Below are 18,994 nucleotides of genomic sequence, written 5' to 3'. Positions count from 1 at the left end.
TCAATAGGAATGCCATCATGAACACATATCAATACTTGGAGTAGAAAAATTCATCAAAAATTTGAAATGTGGAAAGTCTGCTGGATTGGATGCTATTTGACCAGAATGCTCAACAGTGGCTATGGTGCATAATAATTCTTTGTAATTCACACATTCAGTGAGAATTACAAGGAAATTTTCATAATGAATGTTCCAGGTAAGATTTATGGAAGTAGACCTGAGAAAAGGCTAAGAAAAATTGTGGAAGTAAGAAAGCATGGAGAAGAAAGCTGGTTTCAGGCCAAATAGAGGTTGTCAGAATCTGATTTTCACTTTAAGACAAACTGTTGAGAAATCATGAGAATGTAACTAGAATCTGTAAGTTTTGTAGATCTGGAATAGGCATATGACAAGGTGTTCAAAATGATATAGTTATATGGTATAAATAGGACATTATTTTTGAGCAAAATATAGTCTATATTTGAGTTATAATCAGCAGTTAGAAATGAAGTAGATACAGGAAGATGATCTGATTTTAAATCAGGTGTGAGACAAGGGTGTACATTATCTCCACTATTATTTAACATCTATATGGATCACATTATGAAGGAAAATGGTACTAAACCTAATATAAAAATGAGAGATGTTGATCTCAGATCTTTACTTTATGCAGATAATGTTATACTTCTACATATATCCAGTACAAGCCTGCAGAATTCCCTAACTAAGCAGAAACACTGAAAACATTATTAGTGTTTAATAACAATGCTATTAATAACAAGGTAATATATCTTTTTACTATTTGTATATGGTAACTATATGGCTTCTCCATTACCTTGGCATCTCTTCTGAGTCTGGCTCCCACGAATGAGACCTCAATAAAGATCGAAATCTGTCATGGTAGTGGCCCTTCCCATAATGCACACCATTATACACATCTGTAAGGGGTGTACTTTGCTTTATAGGATACTAAGGCAACTGATATGAAGTCATTAGCTTCTGTATGCAAAATAGCCCAGGTGTGAAGATACTGCCTGTGTAAACTTTGTTTGCTTACACTTGGATAAAGGTGTAAGTTTTTCCACTTGGTTATACTATAAATTAAAGATATAAAGAAATTATATTCTTGGTTTAATCCTTTATCCAAGTGTAAGCAAACAAGTTTGCACCTGAACTATTTTCAGGACTGGGGCAACTCGTATAAAGGAACTAATGACTTCACATCACTTATCCACAAGGAGATTGCTTTGCATTATGGAATACTAAGGCAAGTGATGTGAAGTCATTAGCTTCTTCTGCATCACTTGCCTTAGTATTCCATAATGCAAAGCAATCTCCTTGTGGATAAGTGATGTGAAGTCATTAGTTCCTTTATACGAGTTGCCCCAGTCCTGAAAATAGTTCAGGTGCAAACTTGTTTGCTTACACTTGGATAAAGGATTAAACCAAGAATATAATTTCTTGGTATCTTTAATTATAGTATAACCAAGTGGAAAAACTTACAACTATATATCTCTAATCCAGAGAATTTTAATAATAAGGTATGACACCTTTGGCTACTCATATATGAAAATATAACTTCTGTATTACTTCAACCTTAGTATCATCTCTGGTCTGGCTTCCGCTGATGAGACCTCAATAAAGGTCAAAACTGGTCTGGGTAGTAACCCTTTCCACAATGCATAGCATTATACATGTCTGCAAGGAGATGTGCTTTGCATTATGGGATACTAAGGCAAGTGATGTGAAGTCATTAGCTTCTTTATACGAGTTGCCCGAGTCCTGAAAATAGTTCAAGCACAAACTTGTTTGCTTACACTTGGATAAAGGATTAAATCAAGAATATAATTTCTTGACATCTTTACTTTACAATTTTAACTTACAGAACAGTTAATCAAAGATCAGAAACCACAGATCTGAGACTTCTGAGAAAAATCAGGGTAGTGAACAGATAGCATCAAGGTCATCATTATATTAAAAATGAAGATATTAGGAAAGAACATGACATTATTAGCATTCAGGAAACTCTGAGTTGAGCTAATTTCAGGTAGTACAGTCACTTAAAAATAAAACAGAGAAGGAAAGGGTAGCAAAACAGGTGTTTGATGCAAAGATGCTAGAAAAGAGAGAGAGAGAGAGCACAATCTAGGCAAACTGATGTAATAAGAAGCTCCAAAATTATAATAGTCCTGATGGATGACAAGACTGGAAGAAAATGGTCTAAAGGAAGTGTAAACTTTTCACGTTTCACTATCATAGTATTCTCTACATCCCTTGAGGGTACATATCAGGAATCAGATGATTATGCTGATGACGGCATTCATTCTTACCGAACTGTTTAGTTTTTTGATAAGGACCAGATTTTCTTTATTTTCTTTACGTTAGCGACCTTCTCTAATGACTGAAAAAATTTCTCCACTTCTTATCAGAAATACATTTAAGTCATCATTCTTATGTCACCAAACTCTTTATATGTACCTCAGGGAATGGAGATGTACTGGATGCTATGATAGTACTATGTAAACTTAATTGTATAGTACTATCATAGCATCATAGCAAGTTAATATTATTATTAACTTCTTATTGACAGTTTTCCTCCGAATTATAATGTCATATGTCAGGACCACAATATTATCACTTATATTTAGGTCTTCTAGGGCACTTCTAACTACAATCACCTGACTAGATCTTTTTCCTACTATTCTGGCATCAAACACCTTTATCTCTAATTTTATCTCTACCATTGCAATTAAGTGATCATGCTACCTTATGTTAGCTCGACCCATATTCATGGATGCTAACAATGTGAAGTTTTCTTTCACAATATCTTCATTTTTGATGACACTTCCACTAATGCAGTCTATTCATTCTTGAATAGACTGCATTACAGAATAGTCTCCATGACAGAGACTTGCTTCCATGTTGTTGAACAGATACCAGATAAGCATCATAGTTTGAATAGCTGACACAGAATGGGTGTTAATTCTGGACTGCAAAATTTGAGTATAACTGGGTAGATACCTTCTTGACCAAAAGACTAATTGATATCTAGACTATTCTTGTTGAGAGGCTTATACGCTGGTTAAACATGATAACTAATATTTAAGGAATTGACAGCGTATACTAGAAATATAGATTAAATAAACTTTAATACATACTTTCCAATATTTCGGCGAACGTCACATTGCCATCTTCTTGGGAACTTACTACAAGACACGTGCACACAAGTACTAATAACAGCAAATGAGACTGAGGCTAGGAAGCTAGCGTTTCCTAAAGTCCTGATGGTGCCCCCTGGCGGGCTATATTGGTAGTTCTTGGCCTTTGGGCTGAAGTTCTTCTGATAAAAGTTTCCCAAATTTGGGGCAGTTTCATGCATCCAAATTTGTTGAGGTTTGGCATGTTCCTAAGGGCCGAGGCTGATTCCATGAATAGTCTTTCATACTTGAACTTGCTGCGGTGTATTACTGTGGCTTTCTTCCATCTTATTCTGTGGCGAGTATCCAGTGCGTGGTCTGCAAGCCCAGAGTGGCTGTACTGGTAAAATCGGATGTAATCCTTGTGTTCTGAGATTCTGATATTTGCTGTCCTGCCTGTTTGGCCAAAGTAGGACAGTTTACAGCTGCAAGGGACCTGGTATACACCAGGTAGGTCTAGGGGAAGTGGTTGGTCTTTGGTGGAGCGGATAAGGGATGCCAGTTTTCTATGTGGTCTGTAACAAGTGGTCAAGTCATGTTTTTTTAGGATTTTATTGATTTTTTCCGAGGTGCCTCTGATGTAGGGAATCGTGATAGATTTAGAGTAATCTTTTTTGTGAAGGGGAGGGGGTGGTGGGTTATGGATAACTGGGTTAAGTATTTTTTGGATTTTTTGGAGGGGGTAGCCGTTGGCTGAGAAAGTGTCACGGATGTGATTTAGTTCAGTGGTTAGGGCTTGATCATTAGAACAGATTATTTTTGCCCTGTTGAATAATGTTTTAATAACTCCATATTGTTGTGAGGGGGGGGGGTGGGATTGTTGGTGAATGTATCTGCCTGTATGGGTGGGTTTTCTATAAACTGAGAAAACCAAGGTTCCATCAGGTTGGCGGGTGACTAGTGTGTCTAGGAAGGGGAGGTTATTGTTTTCCTCTTTTTCCAGGGTGAATTTGATTCTAGGGTGTTGGTTGTTCAAGTGTGTTAGGAAGGAGAGGAGTGAATCCGGGCCATGTGGCCAAATAGCGAAAACATCATCAACGTAGCGAAGCCATATGGTAGGTTTTTGTGGGGCTGAGTTTAAGGCTTTCTCTTCAAACATCTCCATGAAGAAGTTGGCCAAGGGTGGGGAAAGTGGTGAACCCATGGCTGTCCCCTCTATCTGTTTGTAGAATTTTTCCTGCCAAACGAAATAGCCTGAGTTCATTGTAAACTGAAATAGGGCTGAGATATCGGGAGGAAATTTAGCTTGGATTAGCTCTAAGGTTTCTTTGAGGGGGACATTTGTGAATAGGGAGGAGACATCAAAACTGACCATTATGTCATTATGTTGGAGTGTAAGGTTTTCTATACTGGCTTTGAAGTGGGCTGAGTTTTTTATGTGTGATGGTGTATTGCCAGTATAGTGTGAGAGCGCTTTGGCTAAATGCTTGGCTAGTTTGTAAGTGGGGGAATCAATGCCATCCACTATAGGACGTAATGGCACATTTTCTTTGTGTATTTTTGGGAGCCCATATATGCGGGGGGGTCTAGAGTTATAGGGTTTTAGTTCTAATGATCAAGCCCTAACCACTGAACTAAATCACATCCGTGACACTTTCTCAGCCAATGGCTACCCCCTCCAAAAAATCCAAAAAATACTTAACCCAGTTATCCACAACCCACCACCCCCTCCCCTTCACAAAAAAGATTACTCTAAATCTATCACGATTCCCTACATCAGAGGCACCTCGGAAAAAATCAATAAAATCCTAAAAAAACATGACTTGACCACTTGTTACAGACCACATAGAAAACTGGCATCCCTTATCCGCTCCACCAAAGACCAACCACTTCCCCTAGACCTACCTGGTGTATACCAGGTCCCTTGCAGCTGTAAACTGTCCTACTTTGGCCAAACAGGCAGGACAGCAAATATCAGAATCTCAGAACACAAGGATTACATCCGATTTTACCAGTACAGCCACTCTGGGCTTGCAGACCACGCACTGGATACTCGCCAAAGAATAAGATGGAAGAAAGCCACAGTAATACACCGCAGCAAGTTCAAGTATGAAAGACTATTCATGGAATCAGCCTCGGCCCTTAGGAACATGCCAAACCTCAACAAATTTGAATGCATGAAACTGCCCCAAATTTGGGAAACTTTTATCAGAAGAACTTCAGCCCAAAGGCCAAGAACTACCAATATAGCCCGCCAGGGGCACCATCAGGACTTTAGGAAACGCTAGCTTCCTAGCCTCAGTCTCATTTGCTGTTATTAGTACTTGTGTGCACGTGTCTTGTAGTAAGTTCCCAAGAAGATGGCAATGTGACGTTCGCCGAAATATCGGAAAGTATATATTAAAGTTAATTTAATCTATATTTCTAGTATACGCTGTCAATTCCTTAAATATTAGGTATCTAGACTAATGAGGATTTCACTCATATCTTTATGGCAAAAATTCAGAAGCGACATATAGTGGGCTGTTTGGGTTAGTGTAACATGATTTTTTTTTCCTGGTAAATTATTTATTGTGTCTTCTCCCCCATGAATTTGTGTACTAATACTATATGCTGGAATACAGTATTAGTAATGGTATGCATATACCATTACTAATGGTATGCATATATCCTGAAACAGAAATCCAGCAAGTACTTAACCATTATGATTAGCTTTGCTCTTTTTTCAAAATTTTCTCATATGTAAGCTATTAATTTCCTGCTTTCTTGTTTAGATCTCATAAAGTGAAAATAATAACATAAAGAAAAACTAAGCCTGCCCTCTTGATGACAACAGGCCCGCCTTATATCTTTTGGTAATGTTACCATCATCTGGATGTAAAAGAGGAATAAAGTAGGTTTAGCAAGGAACAAGAAGGCCATTTAAACTGCTATTAAACATGAGGTAAGTTTTCTGCAATTTGCCTTTTAAAGTCCGATTTGGCTTTATTCATGCTTTAAACAAATTCCACCTGATGTCTGCTGCACACTGGTGGAAAGCCTCCCTTAAAGGGTGCAGGAAGTGATCAAAGCCATACCGATCATTACAGTTCACCTGTTAGTATTAATTGTAAATTGCTTAAGTGTCTGGACAATTAATGGTAGATAGGGTAGATATATATATATATAAGGGTTGTTTGAAAAGTTTGGTAAAAAAATAAGTTAAACACATTTTTTTTGGAAAAAATCACCTTTATTTTTATGGCCAAGTGGTTAAGCGTATCCACTCTCCAGCTAAAAGGCTGCAGGTTCGAATCCCACCATGGGCATGGATGTTTGTGAAAAATACTAGTGTGGTGGTCAGCAGTAGATGGCATTGGTGTAGATGATGAACATAGCTGAGTGGCGGTGACAGAGAGTTGTGGAGTAGGTGCCCTCCCTTGATGAGTCCTTGGACTACCTGGAGGTGCTATGTAATAATAATAATAATAATAATAATAATAATTTCTCAACATAGTCTCCATCAAGGTCTACACATTTGGTCCAGCGAGTTTCCAATTTTTTCATCCCATCTAAAAAGTAGGATTTATCAAATTGTGCAAAATAGTCATTGACAGCTTTGATGATATCCGCGTTCGAAGAAACTTTTTCCCACCGAGCCAAATTTTTAAGTTTGGGAACAAGAAGAAGTCACACAGGACCAAGTCTTGAGAATACAGTGGATGTGAAACCAATTCTAACTTCGATTTGTGCAATTTTGCTATTGTGGCAGTCGATGTGTGAGACGGTGCATCGTTTTGATGAAAGAGCACATTTTAGTGCACCAATCTTGGCCATTTTTTATTCAGTTCTTCTTTTAAACAGTCCAACAATGATGCATGATAGATTCCTGTTACTGTCTTACCCTTTTCCAAATAGTCTATCATGATAATTCCTTGGGAATCCCAAAAAAACAGTGGCCATCACCTTCCCAGCTGACAAAACAGTCTTCACTTTTTTTTGGTGCTCTTTCACCGGGCATTGTCCTGTTTTGACTGCTGCTTGGACTTAGGTGTGTAGTGGTGGCCGAACCAAGTTTTGTCTACAGTCATGAATTGATGCAAAAGTCTTACCCTGGTGCCCTTTCACCAGGCATTGTCCTGTTTTGACTGCTGCTTGGACTCAGGTGTGTAGTGGTGGTTAATCCAAGTTTCGTCTACAGTCATGAATTGATGCAAAAGTCTTACCCTTTTCCAAATAGTCTATCATGATAATTCCTTGGGAATCCCAAAAAAACAGTGGCCATCACCTTCCCAGCTGACAAAACAGTCTTCGCTTTTTTTGGTGCTCTTTCACCAGGCATTGTCCTGTTTTGACTGCTGCTTGGACTCAGGTGTGTGGTGGTCGATCCAAGTTTTGTCTACAGTCATGATTGATGCAAAAAATCGTGCAAATTGCAATTAAACATCAGCAAACACAACAAACACAGCAAATGTCTTTTCGCATGCGTTTGTGATTGAAAGTCAACAATCTGGCACCCATCACGTGCACAGCTTTTCATGTGCAATTTTTCGTGCAGGATATTATACACCTATTCAGTTGAGATGCCTACAATCTCAGCAATCTCAAGCTTTCACTCAGCAGTCTTCCATAACGATACCATGGATTTTGTCAATCATTTCCTTCGTAGTGACCTCAGTCAGGCGTCTGGAGCGTGCTTCATCTTCAATGGACTTACGACCACGTTTAAACTCATTTATCCAAAAATAAATATTCTTTAATGCTGGTGCAAAGTCTCCATGAACTGCATCTAACTCAGCTTTGATCTGAACAGCCATCTACTTCTTCAAACAAGTGTTTTATCACTGTACAAAATTCGTTTTTCTCCAATTTTATGAAAAATGCAAACACGGTCATTTTAAATGTTGGCCAAATGAGAACTACGCATCGCACATGGCTAAAATTTTGCCAGGGGTCATGTAAAAGATGATAAGTGCCGACAATGGTTATGAATGAATGAACTGTGTTGTCGTCTATTGGAAATTTTACCAAACTTTTCAAACAACCCCCGTATATATAAAATTGATAAAAATAGAAAAAAAAAATCAAAACCTACCTATGGAAGAAAATGTACTATAGGTCAGCAAATGACCTTTTGTGGGCGGGAACAACATAAAAAGAGTCAAAAGACTTCCCAAATGTCAACTGGGACATAATCCTGCTGCTACATACTCTGCCATGTCATGCACGGAGAGAGAGAGAGTTTGAGTAGTGGCATGTGTGATGCACTCAAGGCCACATTAGAGAGAACTAACTCTCTATACGAAGAAATGATCTCCTCTCACTGCATGTTCCCACTCTATCCTTCCATCTAACCACAAACAAATGTATGGCAAATATTACAATGACAATGATTGTGATACTGTGACAAAAATGAATCCGGCCCATAAATTAATCACAACACAACTAATCAAATCATACAAACCAAGCCAGAACCTCCTCAATAAAAACTCACTTGTACATCCACTTTAATAATGTTCATGGCATTAACACCAACATAAATGACATTCATCACTTGAAGTCATTAAGACCAAAACTTAATCTTGACAGAAAACCAGATTGCAGCTATATCCACAATTGTCCACCATCAATGCCTAAATTACACACGTCTCGATTCCTGTTGTCACATTCTAATTCTAATTTTAAATTAAATTAAATTAAACTAAATTAAATTCTAAAGACCTCTTCAAAATCCTTTCTATGAAACTTGACCATCTGCAATTTAGCTATCCAAGTAGTGTGAATATCTGCCTAGGCAGCCTCAACATCCACAACTCCAAATGGCTCCCCTTTACCAAGACCATCAACAAAGCTGAACGAGAAGAGGAAGTTGCTGTGATAAGCAATACTCTGCATAGCTTTTAACCAATTCTCTTTCTGCATACACTGCTGAGATCATATCTCTCTTCTCAGCAACTCAGATTACAATCTTGTGCAAGTTTCCTCTCTCACAAGAAGGTCCTTCCTCAAACCTCTCATGACCTTGCACTCTCTGGTACTACAACGATGACAAATGGGATAACGTCCGTTCAAAATTTCTATTAATATCTTCATTGGTCTGACTACTGCTTCTGCTGATCTGCCCTAATACCTGCTTCAAACAAGTCACAAAAATTATTCTCACTGGCATGAAGTCCTGGTCTTCATTTCCTATTCTACCCAAAATCATCTGCTTTATAAGTCTGCGACAAACTCATAAAGTCTGTCGTAGACTTATAAACTTTCTGTTCAATGACAAGTTTGTCATTGAACAGCAAATATATCAAAATAGTCAAAGAAAAAAATTCAGCTCACCACAAGAACCCCAACTTTCGAATCAACCTATACAAAAGCATGCAACAAATGCAAAATAATCATCAACCGATCTAAATATGATTTCATAGAAGTTAACAGCAGAAAATTTGTCTTCTGTCTAAAATGGAAGCCATGCCTTACGGTCCCTTGCTAAGGTTGGAAGCTGCTTCTACTCACCTGCCCTCTCATCCTGCTTTTACTCATTCCACTGCTACTCATCCAAAGATAAAGATGACCAAGAGAGAAATCATCTTCTTCTGAACCTGAATCCAAGCAATGCATACTTCCTGTATGCATTGCTTGGATTCATTTTGCACCAGTTAATCTCTCCACTATCCACTCCAATGTCAGTCTTTCTGCCTTGAATTTCCTTTCTCTACATCTCTATTTGCCATTTCAAACATCCTGCTTTCACATGGCATTCATTCACTCATACAACCAAGGCCATCTGTCGACCCCCCCACTACAATATCTAAGGCCAAATCCATTGACACCTTTTTCTGGTTCTCCTCACCCTCAAACATGCTATTTGTATCTACATGTTGACACTCACCTGTTTCCATCTCACTATTTCCACCACTATTAAAGCCAGAGATAGTAACATTTAAGTCATCCAGTACTTTTCACCTATATGCCATGCACATTCCCATTCCTTATATGCTATATTTTTAACTTAACATAAAACATGCATGAGCCTCCGTAGCTCAGTCGGTGAAGCCCTTTGGTTGGAAAGCACTGGGTTCAATTCTTGTTTGTCCATGATGTGAGAAACCTTTATCTGGTCTCTTTCTACTAAAGGTACTTAGCTGGTCTCATATAGAGGTAGGGGTTTTTTCATCCCCCAGAATAGGCAAACTAGCCCATGAACACACGCATCTACAGACAGAGGATACACTGGGAGGCATAGGGCTAACCACCTTATCCTCGAGATACAGTTGAGGTTAAATGAATAGAAAATCCTTGACACAGCAAGGTAAAAGAGGAGGAAAGGAATAAGAAGAAGAGAATAAAATATGCATGTCACAAGAGCAGCATACTACAAATTCTTTGCTATGCTACATATAATGTAATCTTCAAATAGTCTATCACTGTTTGAAGTAGAATGAGTAAATGCACTCTCATCCTGCTTTTACTCATTCCACTGCTACTCCATCAGATAAAGAAGACCTCCTCCTAGCATCACTCTCTTCATCAAACATAGATGACCAAGAGAAATCATCTTCGACACCTGAATCCAAGTGCTGTATGCTTTCTGTCATTTTTCCACAAAAAAAGACATCAAAAAATTACAAATCAGTAAAAAGCTTTCTGTTCATCACCTCTACAATCTAATCTACATACATCAGTGTGGAAGCAGTCATATATTCAGCCTATTCCAAAAAAAATGAGAGATAGCAGTCTACCAGCAAACTACTGACCAAGTGCCATCAGCTCAGTCCTCTCCAAAATGATGAAGAAAGTCATCAACAGCCAACTTCTGCACTACCTAGAGGCCCACCAATTAATCAGCAAACATCAGTATGAATTCAACTATTCAAGATTCATAGGTGACCTCTTAGCTTGCAGCACTACTGGATATGCAATGGAAAGGCTAGGTGAAACTTGTGCTGTTGCACTTAACATTTCTAGAGCTTTAGACCATGTCTGGCATTGAGGCCTGCTAAATAAATTGCCATCCTTTGGTCTACCTGCCATTCTCTGGAATTGAGTTGCCAGCTTCCTCTCTGGTTATCATTCACTGCATGTCATGGTAGAAGGCTCCCACTCTTCAAGCTTCAGAACTAATTCAGGAATGCTTCAGGTCTCTGTATCACCTAATCTCTTGCCCACGTACATAAATGACCCACTCCCAATCACCACTAATCCTGTTCATAGTTTGTCATAGGAGTACTACTCTCCATTCATTCTATTCATATGACAAACTATGCAATGCTCTGACATCCCGATCTCCACCCAGTGCTTAGAACATTGATCAACATGCTGTCCTTCAATGAGGTGAAGACAATCTGGTCATGTTCTGTTGTAAAAGAGATCTCAGCTCACCTATCTTTACCCTCAGTAATATACAAATCTTCAAATATGACCAGATTGCTCTGCTTGGACTTAAACTTACTTCCAGTCTCTTGTTGCATAACATATCATATGAATAGCTTCCTCAGCATCTAAAAAACTAGGAATCCTCTTTCATTCAAGATGCTATTTTACACCCAATCAGCTCTTAACTTTATACAAATCCCAAATTTGCCTATTCTTAGAATACTGCTCACATATTTGGGTGGTGTACTTAAAATGTCCCTAAAAATTCTTGATGCTGTCCACAGGAGAGCAATTTGGCTCATAGATGTCCCTTTCCCTTTCTTACAGATTTACTTCAGCCTACATCTGACAAATGCAATTTGGCACTGTGTCTATCTACAGGTAATTCAGAGGCATAGCTAGGAAGGAGCAGAGGGGGTAGTCTGAACCTTTTTGAACTTTTGCAGTTAATTCTAAAATACAGTCTCGAGAACTCATTTCCAAATATTGTGAAAAGAGTTTTTCTAAATAAAACAGATTAAAAATTACTTACATTATTATGAAATAGATTTTGCCAATGTCACTGACAATTTTGCTAACAGAAAAGCAAGAAAAATAACATTGTAGGATGTTGAAATTAAAGTTTTACTTCAAAAAATAAACAATGTTTTAATTTATTTCCCTATACGTTGTTTTGACTTTTTGAGTATTTTTGGTGTGTATTGAGAGGGAGGCAAACTCAGGGACTGCCCCAGTTGGGCAAAAGTTCTAGCTACACCACTGAGATAATTCATTGCTCCATTGAAATTGCAACCATCATTCCTCCACCTTCTGTTGATCTGATACATGGTACATGAACAGCAGCTTACTAGCATCCCTTTGAAACACAGCATATCTGCTTTTCCTGTTCCTCTTTTATTCAATCTATCTGTCTTCACAATGAGAAAGATTATCTGGTAGAGCCTTCCTCATTGAAGTATTGGCAAACAATTACAACCTGCAACTCTTCAAAAAAGTTAAGAAACTTTTATTTTACTCCTAACCTGCACTTTACCCAGAGCACTATTTGCTTATAGGTCCTTCAACATCTCATGTATGGATCAATCCGCAATGAGTCTTCGGACTTCGTCAAATTGATTATAATAATAATAATCAATATAAAGAATGCACTATAATTCCGAATTGTTATTTTATTTTCCCTTTAATAGTACACACTGATAATGGTCTTAAACATGACCAAAACTATGCTCCCATTAAATAATTTATTTAATGTTAAGTGAATCTATTTATTAATTACTTACAGTTATTTCTGGCAAAAGGTCACGTGAATCACACAGTATACTGTTTCTCATATGACAAGGTGATTTGCGATGGCTGTCTATGCAGGAGATAAAACAGAAGAACGATTGTATCATATCAAATATCAGAAGGGTTTAACTTTTCTTTTAAGGAATGAGAACAACTCACTTTGGTATCTGCCAAAGTCTGTTCATTTCTTCAGCATGATTCTATAATGCTTATTAAGATTAGGGATATATTCAGCATCATTAACACAAATATACGTAAAACATATGGCTGCTGCAGACTGACCAGATTTCAGTTCAGTATACAATGAACTAAAGTTTCAAGAGAAACAAGGGGAGCTACATCTGACATTTATTGATCTGGAGAAAGCATACGATAGAGTGCCAAGGCAAGAAGTCTCTGGAGGTGTCTGAGGGAGAAGAAGGTTCCAGAGAAATATGTCAGATTGGTGCGGGAGATGTACAGAAATGTGAAGACAAGTGTTCAGACCTGTCTGGGACAGACTGAAAGGTTTCAAGTAACAGTTGGCTTGCATCAAAGGTCAGCATTAAGTCCATTTCTGTTTAACATTGTAATGGAGGTGGTGACGGAGGAGGTGAGAGAAGATGTACCTTGGACAATATTGTATGCAGATGGCATCTTGCTGTGTGCAGATTCAAGAGAAGAAGTGGGAACTAAACTGGAAAGATGGAGAAAAGTACTGGAAGAGAGAGGTATGAGACTGAGCAGAAGTAAGACAGAGTATATGTGTTGCACAGTGGGCGACAGCCAGGAGACAGACCTGGAGCCAGAAGGAAATGTCATCAGGAAGGTGAGGGACTTTAGATACTTAGGTTCAACAGTGGAATAAGATGGAGGAGCTGAGAAGGAAGTGGGATGCAGGATACAAGCAGGATGGAGGAACTGGAGAGAGAGAGATGGCTGGAGTGTTATGCGATAAGAGGGTGCTGATCAATCTGAAAAGCAAAATCTATAGGACAGTAGTGAGGCCAGCCAGCTATGACATATGCTATAGACTGTGTGGCCCTGAGGAAAAATAACATCAGCAGGATAGAAGTAGCAGAGATGAGAATGCTTAGGTGGATGTGCGGTGTGACCAGAAAGGATCGTCTGAGAAATTACTATGTGAGGGGAACAGTGAAAGTTATGAACTTAGGAGCGAAGATACAGGAGGCAAGGCTGAGATGATTTGGTCACTTGATGAGGAGGGAGGACGAATATGTGGGAAGACGGGTCATGCAGATGGATGTGCAAGGAAGGAGGAAGCGTGGGCGGCCAAAGAAGAGGACTTGAGGATGAAGAACTTGGATGTGGTGACAGCCCAAGACAGGAGGATGTGGAGGAGACTCATTATCAACAGTGACCCCACTTAAGTGGGAGAAGCTGCAGAAGAAGAAGATACAATGAACTAAAGGTAGCCCTGACATCTATTCCACCAGCATTTCAGACTTCTCTATTTTAGCCAAGTTTTGTCACGAAAAAATAAGCCAGTCACCTAATACCTATCTCGAGAAGAATATCTCCAGTTCTCTTAAGCCCTGTTTACCTTAATATGCATATGAATTTACCTGTTCAGCCTTCATACAGATATACCTAACATCAGTATGGAGATGCATTATATGTATCCGCATAGTAAATGCATGATGATGCATTTGCTTATTATAAGCAAATGCATTATTATCCTGTTATAATATCGAAGTTATAAGAAGCTACATAAACAAGATTTAACAATTATTTTAATAATACACAAAAAAACAGGAACAAAATTAAAGAATATACTTACCACTTTCAGCATTTAAAATATTCACTACTTCTATTCTGTCAAAATATATCATCACACCACCACTAGAAATAAAGAAATATGCAACCTTAACATTCAATTTAAATACTGAATCAAAAATGTTTAGAGATGAAATTAAAAAATAATGATTATTATATTATTATTTTAGGCATATATTATATGCAAGGAGGGTGACTTGGTTGGTAAGGGTAGCAAAAGTGAAATATGAGCAGCAGTTAGTCAAAAATTAAGCCTAGGGAGTTCTTTCGATATGTAGCTGGATATCGAAAGAGTTCTTTCAATATCCAGCAAAAAAAAAAAAAAAAAAGAATGATTATGGAAGGATGACACTGATTGGAGAAAATGGTATAAGAACAATTGCTGCAGAAGATATAGTTGAGATATTTAATGAGCAGTTCATAAAAGGCTTTCATCCTTGTGAATATGGCATCATGGAGAGTTTGAGAGCAGTGGATGAGGAGGAAGAAAGACTGACTGTGAGTGAGCAAGAGGTATATGGAGAATTGAGCAAACTTGATGTTAATAAGGCTGTGGGACAAAATACGTGGTGATGATATATCACCACGTATTTTGAAGGAATGTGCCACAGAGTTGACATATGTCTTGGGATATTTGTTTAATATGAGTCTCACATGTGCTGCTTCATAGAGGGGGGTGACTGACCTTGAGCATCATATTATAGGCCAATCTGTGTGCCAAGGTGTTGTGGTTAAAGTATTGGAAAGGCTAGTGAGAACCATGATACAGAACTGGGTTGACAACAGTGGTATTAGCTTTGATGGACACACAAATTTGCTAAACAGAGGTCATGTTTTAGAAATCTGCTTACTTATTATAATACAGTGACAGCAATATTGTACAAGGGAGATGGATACACAGTAGTATACTTAGATTTTTGGTACATCATACCATTTTCAATTTTTTCTGAAAACTTTAGTTTCCAAAAATTCCTGCATATATCTCTCACCACGATTTTTTAGCTTTAATTTTGGGAAAAAAAAGTGCAAGTTATATTCGCATAAATAGGGTAATTTTTTTAGCTTTCAATTTCTTAAGTATGGATCATTGGTTAAAGACTGGATTTACAAAATGCACAAAAGAGATCAATGTAGCAAATACAAGTAGCTGTAATCAACAAGAAAACGTTGATATTGTATCTGGATCAAATGAAATTGATAAGGGTGTGTCGTCTGACATCTCTAGAGAACCAACTAGAAAGAAGATGAAAAAGCTTCGTAAGTATGATATCTCTCTCTCAGATCTCCTCATGTCTGAGGACTCGTGACCTTCCAGATAATGCTTCACCATTTCTTTCTCCTCTGTGCTTCTCTTATTGCTTGTTCTAGTTTAAGTCCAGTGATTCTTGATATTTGGTCAATCCACCTATGGGGGGGGGGTCCTCTTTTTCTTTTCCCACACGGGTTAACCCTGGATGTTAGTGCCGTTTTCCAGGCCATTGCCTTCCCTTCTACATATGTGACCAAAATATTGCACTATTCTCTTGTCAATTATGTTTATCAGTCTTATGTGGATATTCAGTTCTTCTAGGATACTTTTAGGATAAGTATGATCTGAATTACTTATCCTAAAAGTATCCCAGAAGAACTGAATATCCACATAAGACTGATAAACATAATTGACAAGAGAATAGTGCAATATTTTGGTCACATATGATTTTCATGGACAGTAAAAAGAGCTACCTATTCAGTTATGTGTCATTTGTGGTGAAAATTTAAAAAATGAAAGCATGAAATCATCTCATTTAAATTGCGATTTTGAATCGAAAAAAATATTATTACAAGGACAAACCTGTAGAATGTCTTCAAATAAACTAAATAATTTAAAAGAATCTAAAAAAAAAAAAAAAGATGTTGATCATATCAAGAGGTGGAAATTTGAAGGCTTTAGAAGCTTCATATTGTGTGTTGCTATCAATAGCAAAAAGTGGTACAGCGGAAACAATTGGTGAAACTTTGGTCAAGCCTGCAGCAAAAATAATAGCAGAAATTATGATTGGGGATAATGCAGAAAAGTCTTTTGATCGGATTTGCTTTTCATACAGTACTATTCATCGAAGAATCACTGAACATTGTTATCCAATATATGGAAGAGTCATTATTATGCATTGCAGTGATCCACTGACATTACAAATTTTGCAAATCTTCTAGTGTTCATTAGGTATGAAAAAAAAATCAAAAACTTCATCACAACCTTTTATTTTGCCAACCCTTGCCAGAACATACAACAGGAGAAGAAATATTCAACAATATAAATACATTTATGTATCAAAACAAGCTTGATTGGAAAAGTTGTGTTGGAATAAGCATGGACGTACCAAAATCCATGGTCAGATCTAAAAAAGGGCTTGTTTCAAGGATTCAAGCTGTTGCACCAGATACAAAGTCGACACATGCTGCATACACAACGAGGCTTTGGCACACGTATGATGTCTACAGACCTAAGAAAAGTTCTGGATGAAGCTGAAAAAATCATAAATTATATTAAAGGCCATCCTCTAAATGACAGGCTTTTCTATGAACTTTGCGAACAGATGGGAAATAATCATGCACAACTTCTTTTCCATACTGATGTTTGTTGGCTTTCTCGTGTAAATCCTTACTCATTTATTTGAACTTCGGAATGAACTACAAGTTTTTCTTGATGAAAATTCTGAATTGAAAAAATCATTTACATAATTGGAAATGGCTCAGTCAACTAGCATACCTGGCAGATATATTTACTGTATTAAATGATCTTAATTTGTCTTTACAAGGCAAGGAAATTTCTATATTTCATGTCCAAGATAAAGTGAACACCACATTGGCAAAGATGAAGTTATGGCAAAAGTGGATTGGTAATGGAGAATTTGATGCGTTTCCATCTCTTCATGAATTGCTTGCAAGTTCAAATGCACAAACTGATAATGATGTGAAAATTACTATCATGCAGCATTTACAAAGCTTATAAATGAATCTAGAAAAGTATTTCCCTGAATTGGACATTAATATTGTGGATATTGAGTGGATAAGATACCCCTTTAAATATCAACAAATCTATGCCAAAGGGTCTATCACCAATAGAAAAACAACAACTTTTAGAACTAGCTTCTGATGGTTTCCTAAAAAATAAATACAATGAGAATACGTTATCATCATTTTGGCTACAAATACAAAATGAATTTCCTGAATTAACAAATAAAGCTGTAAGGTTCATTTTTCCATTTCCAAGTTCATATGTGTGCGAAGTTGGATGTTCGGCCCTTGCAGATATTAAGACGAAGAAGAGGAACCGCATTATAGATGTCGAACAGCATCTGGGATTGAAATTAACAACCATAGAGCCAAATTTTACTGAAATTTTATCCTGCCATAAGCAATTTCACTACTCTCATTAATGATAAATTATGTAAGTAAAAATTTATAGTATCTTTAATTTTGTTCTATTAAAAATAAATGATATTATTTGTTTACATGTAAATTCAAATCAAATAGACATTTACAATGAAATACACTTATTTATTTATTATTATTATTTTGATAAGGGGGTACTTGGTAATAATGAAAATTTAAGAAGGGGTACATGGATATCTGAAGTTTGAGAAACACTTGTCTAGTGGACAGGAAGAAGAGGGGTGATATGATAGAGAAGTACAAGTTGGTAAGGGGTTTTATAGGATCAATGTTGAAGAGGTTTTTCATAAAATGGTGGGAGATTAGGGGAGAACTAAAAGTCATCCCAGGAAGCTGTATAAGGAGGGTGTGAACAGGGGAATGAGAAGCAGGTTTTTTGCATGCAGAGTTATGAATGATTGGAATGACTTGCCCAAGAGTGTGTCTGCAAAGAATTTTATTGTGTTTAAGATCAGCTATGGAGGTAATCAAAAATGGCAATACCAAGCTCACAGAAGACATCCATAAACTCTTAAACCAACTAAAGTGTTTGAGAAAAAGTTGCATTTTACAATGGATTCCTGCTCATATAGACATTGATTACAATGAAACAGCTGATAAATTAGCAAAAGAGGCCAGAGAACTTATCCAAGAAACTGACATGATAGCTCTTGCTGATGCTAATGCACTACCAAATCTAAACTAATTTCACTAAAATCAGGGCTACAAATTCCAAAAATCAATGCTGACAGAAAGACCTCCACCACGATAGCAAAACTCCGAACAGGACATTTTAGAGGAATGAAGATCAATACGAATGATATGAGAACATACAGAAACTGCAATAACTGCCCTAATACTGAAATGACACCCACTCACATTTTTACCTGTCTAGCAATTTACAGTAGCCTTGCAAGCAATAGACCTTAATCCTACACAACAGTTCTATACAAACAAAATCATCGACATAGCCAAAGCAGTTCAAGGAGCACATGGAAATATTTATGACTCTTCAAAGGACAACACAACAACAACCAGTTATATTCCCTGGTCTG

General features: G+C 37.4%; 1 protein-coding gene across 4 annotated transcripts in view; it reads right to left on the bottom strand.

Moving 5' to 3' along the window:
- The window catches only part of LOC150104456 (erlin-1-like), a 354,949-nt gene that overhangs the window by 216,426 nt on the left and 119,529 nt on the right, over nt 1-18,994 (bottom strand). For all 4 annotated transcript variants that reach the window (XM_090395630.1, XM_090395631.1, XM_090395634.1 and 1 more), the window contains exon 6: nt 14,533-14,594. In XM_090395630.1, coding sequence (XP_090251756.1) covers nt 14,533-14,594 — 62 coding nt within the window. The remainder of the gene's footprint in view (nt 1-14,532; nt 14,595-18,994) is intronic.

The sequence above is a fragment of the Typopeltis vanoorti genome, chromosome 7, assembly GCF_054136105.1.
Source record: "Typopeltis vanoorti isolate ZY-2024b chromosome 7, IOZ_Tvanoo_1.0, whole genome shotgun sequence".
Lineage (NCBI taxonomy): Eukaryota > Metazoa > Arthropoda > Arachnida > Uropygi > Thelyphonidae > Typopeltis > Typopeltis vanoorti.
Note: the sequence above shows the minus strand (reverse complement) of the source record. Positions and strands in the feature narration are given on the sequence as shown.